The 3,658-nt window shown below is 48.3% G+C and overlaps 1 protein-coding gene across 1 annotated transcript in view; it reads left to right on the top strand.

Moving 5' to 3' along the window:
• Positions 1-3,658, top strand: part of RPSA (ribosomal protein SA) — a 9,307-nt gene that overhangs the window by 3,343 nt on the left and 2,306 nt on the right. The window contains exons 2-5 of the mRNA XM_009321208.1: positions 83-251; positions 759-877; positions 2,179-2,424; positions 3,318-3,450. Of these exons, the coding sequence (XP_009319483.1) occupies positions 119-251; positions 759-877; positions 2,179-2,424; positions 3,318-3,450 (631 nt within the window). The 5' untranslated portion in view covers positions 83-118. The remainder of the gene's footprint in view (positions 1-82; positions 252-758; positions 878-2,178; positions 2,425-3,317; positions 3,451-3,658) is intronic.

The raw sequence follows: 3,658 nt of genomic DNA on the forward strand, positions 1-3,658 counted from the left end.
GTCGGGCGCGTGGCCCGGGCCCTCGTGGGGCGGAGGGAGGGGGGAGTCCCCGCGTGGCTGAGCCGGGGGCTTGTGCCCGCAGGTTCCCTGTCGTCGCTTCCAAAGGGAAACCCCCACGATGTCCGGAGGTCTCGATGTCCTGCAGATGAAGGAGGAGGATGTCCTCAAATTCCTCGCTGCCGGGACCCACCTGGGAGGCACCAACCTTGACTTCCAGATGGAGCAGTATATCTACAAAAGGAAAAGCGATGGTAAACCCGAGGGATGGATGGCCCTGGGTGGGCAGCAGGGATTCTGCGGGCACGGCTGAGGAAAGCAGGGGGGTGCTAATGCTTGAGCTCTCTCGCAGTTTCTCTATGGCCTGAAAGGTGCAGACGTCTTTAGTGATTGAATCACGTTACTCGGGGAAGTGGGACGAAGTTAGGATTTCAGAACTTGGTAAATCAATCACAGCTGGATTTAGGCGCTTCTGCTAGTTCTTGACTATAGTACAAAATGGTTTTAATGTCTCAGTAGTGGTTTCTGCTGGTTTGCATTGTTCTTCAATCTGAGCTGCACCCTGTTAAAAGATTGACGCTCGTACCAGGCCCTGGTTCATGCGGATAGGTGCTGGAAGTGTGCTACATTAAAACCATTCTTCACCAACTAGAATTTTGGAGTAACCACAGCCATGTGACAATGTTTAATGGCAGAAGAGTGCTATCCTGTTTTAGGATCTTGTATTTGCTGGTTGCTCTAAAGCCTTTGGTCACCAACAGGTATTTACATCATCAATCTGAAGAGGACCTGGGAAAAACTCCTCCTGGCAGCCCGTGCCATTGTTGCCATTGAGAACCCAGCTGATGTGAGCGTCATTTCTTCTAGAAATACTGGACAGGTATGGACACTTGTTGGTCGTGAGGCCTGCAGTCTTGGGAGCAGGACTCTCTTGCCATGCATCATTGCCTGCCAGTGGCAGCTTGACGATAAAAGGGAGCAACAGGAATTTTGGCTCTAGGAACACTTTTTTGGAAGCATGTTTCTTGTGCTGCACTTGCAGCTTAGAAGAGATCAGTTGAAACCCACCCCCCATTTCTGTAGCTTCAGGATGTTTGATAACTTGTTTTTCTTTCATATCCTGTGGGTACTTCCTGTTGGATTTCTGGCATATTTGTGGTCAGTCCTCTGGTGCCCCCCCCCCCCCAGTAATTCTGTGGGTCACTGGCACTGCTTTTTGAGGACAATAAGCGCCTGATACAAAAGTTTTCAGATAAATCATTTGCTCTGTTATTGAACAAGGTATAGTAACTAGTATATTTTTAATTTCTTCTCTAGATTTTTAGCAAAAAAAATCTGTTGTAGAAGGGGACACAACCGTTAAATGAAATCTGATTAGCCACTGAGGTATATCTGTGAGCTTAGTTTCTTTGGAGTAATGCAGGTGGTGCCACAAACATACAGGAAGATTATGAGTGACATGGGGTGGATTTACAAAGGAGAAGCTTGGGTTCCTATGGACTTGACCTGCACACTGTTAAAGCTTGATGCTGAGGTCAGTTTCTGGCCGATGAGCTCTCAAGTGTCGGAAGTGTGCTACAGCAAACCGGATGGCAGGGTTTTCGCTAAGGCCAGGAGAGGAGCTCCCTCTATGAATGGAGTTTGATAGCAGGCCTTGCCACATGCCTGAGAAGTTGAGAGCTGGTGCAAGTGAGTAAGAACTGCCAACTGCAATTTTAATGGACACAGCTACAGTTTGTGTATATTCACTACCGAGCTTTTCCTGTAGTTCCTGAAGTTATGCTACTGGATAATGGGAGGATGTAGAAATAATGGCAGAAAATTGGCTTTGCTTTTTTCATAAGCTGTTTGTTTTATCCCCCCTTTCGTGATTTGATTTTGAGACTTTGGAGTAGAGCTTGCAACTAAGTTCAGGAAGAAAAAGGGTGTTTTTCCTGTATCCTGACTTCTTGCTTTGCTGGTGGATGTGATCTTTTTAACTCCTGGTGTTGGTGTAGCTATTTTTAAAAGCATTTTTATTTTCTCTCAGTCTGAATGCAGAGCTGTTGGTGAGCCCCGATTTCACAGGAATTGAAACATACTGTTCAAGTAAATTTCACGTGTGTTCACTGACAGCATACCTGGGTGACTCGGTGGAAATGCAGTTTCCCTGCTTCACCTTTGCTGTGGTCCATTTTGCAGCGTGCTGTTCTGAAGTTTGCTGCTGCTACTGGGGCTACTCCTATTGCTGGACGTTTCACCCCCGGTACCTTCACAAATCAGATCCAAGCGGCCTTCCGTGAGCCACGACTCCTGGTTGTTACGGACCCCCGGGCTGATCATCAGCCACTGACAGAGGCATCTTACGTCAACATCCCCACCATTGCGCTGTGCAACACCGACTCCCCGCTGCGCTATGTGGATATTGCTATTCCCTGCAACAATAAGGTAACGGCTTTGTTGTAGCATTCAAAGCTGCTTCCTCCAGAGCATGCCCTAGGTTGCAAGACGGATGCTTTCTGCAGGGGAGGGTTGGCTTGTATCTCGCATGTCTCCCGGGGCGACGAGCTAATTAAGGCCTCTTGCAAGCTAGCAGGCAGGTGGGGAGGAGGAGGTGAGCTGCACACAGTTGGAGCTTGGAGCTGAGGCCAGTTTCTGGCCAAGGAACTCTCAAGTGTAGGACGTGTGCTATAGTAACCTGGCAGGACTTCTCGCTGGTGCCATGAGGGTCTTTGTGGCCCAGTGAGTGGAGTTTGATAGTCGTTCTTGCCACAGTTTATGAATATGAATGAAAGATAAAGTGAACTGATGAAGAAACTGTTCTGAAACCTTCCTTGCCAGAAACCACCTGAAAGGTAAAGTCTAGGGAGATGGGAAACTATCTTTGATCTCTAGATGTTGTCATTCACCACAACTAATGTAAGCTAAATCTGAGCACGTGTGTAAGACCGCTCATTTGGTCAAGTTTTCTATTTCTTCATTCTTGCATATGTGACAAGCATAATCCCTGTCTTTTCGGCAAGATTCACGCGGGGTAGTGAGCAGTATGAAACTCCGTAGCAGGAGAATCGCTTCAGGCTATGCTGTATACAGCAAATTCAGATGCTGGCGATTGAAGTGCGCTGCGATTTTTGCAGAGACATGAAAATGTCACTGGGAACTCAAAAAGTTGCCCTTCCTGAGTCAAGTACATAGTCTGGGCAATTAGCAAGCAATGCCTTTCTCTTGCCAAGCAAGAACCTTGGATGAAGTGCAAATCAGTCTTTCGCTCTTTTAAAGAAAAAAGGTGTTTCCAAAGGTTTAGCTTTACAGGAAATCTTACACAGTTTCTTCTGTTCCAGGGAGCCCATTCAGTGGGCCTGATGTGGTGGATGCTGGCTCGGGAGGTCCTGCGCATGCGTGGCACCATCTCCCGTGAGCACCCCTGGGAAGTCATGCCTGACCTGTACTTCTACAGGGATCCCGAGGAGGTAGGAGACCCGTGGAAGGAAGCGTGGCTGCGTGAGATGCCCTGCTTGTGCTCCTGCCCCGTGGTCCTGTGTGCCCGCTGTTGAGGACAGGTTTTGCCAATATAATCACTGCACTTCACACTTAAGGTGGTGGTTAATTAGTCTTGCCTGTTGCTGGTGCCTGTTGCCTGGTATGTGATAGTGGGGGTGGTGAGGCGTTTCTGGGAGACTTG

Source organism: Pygoscelis adeliae, unplaced genomic scaffold, assembly GCF_000699105.1.
Source record: "Pygoscelis adeliae isolate BGI_AS28 unplaced genomic scaffold, ASM69910v1 Scaffold280, whole genome shotgun sequence".
NCBI lineage: Eukaryota > Metazoa > Chordata > Aves > Sphenisciformes > Spheniscidae > Pygoscelis > Pygoscelis adeliae.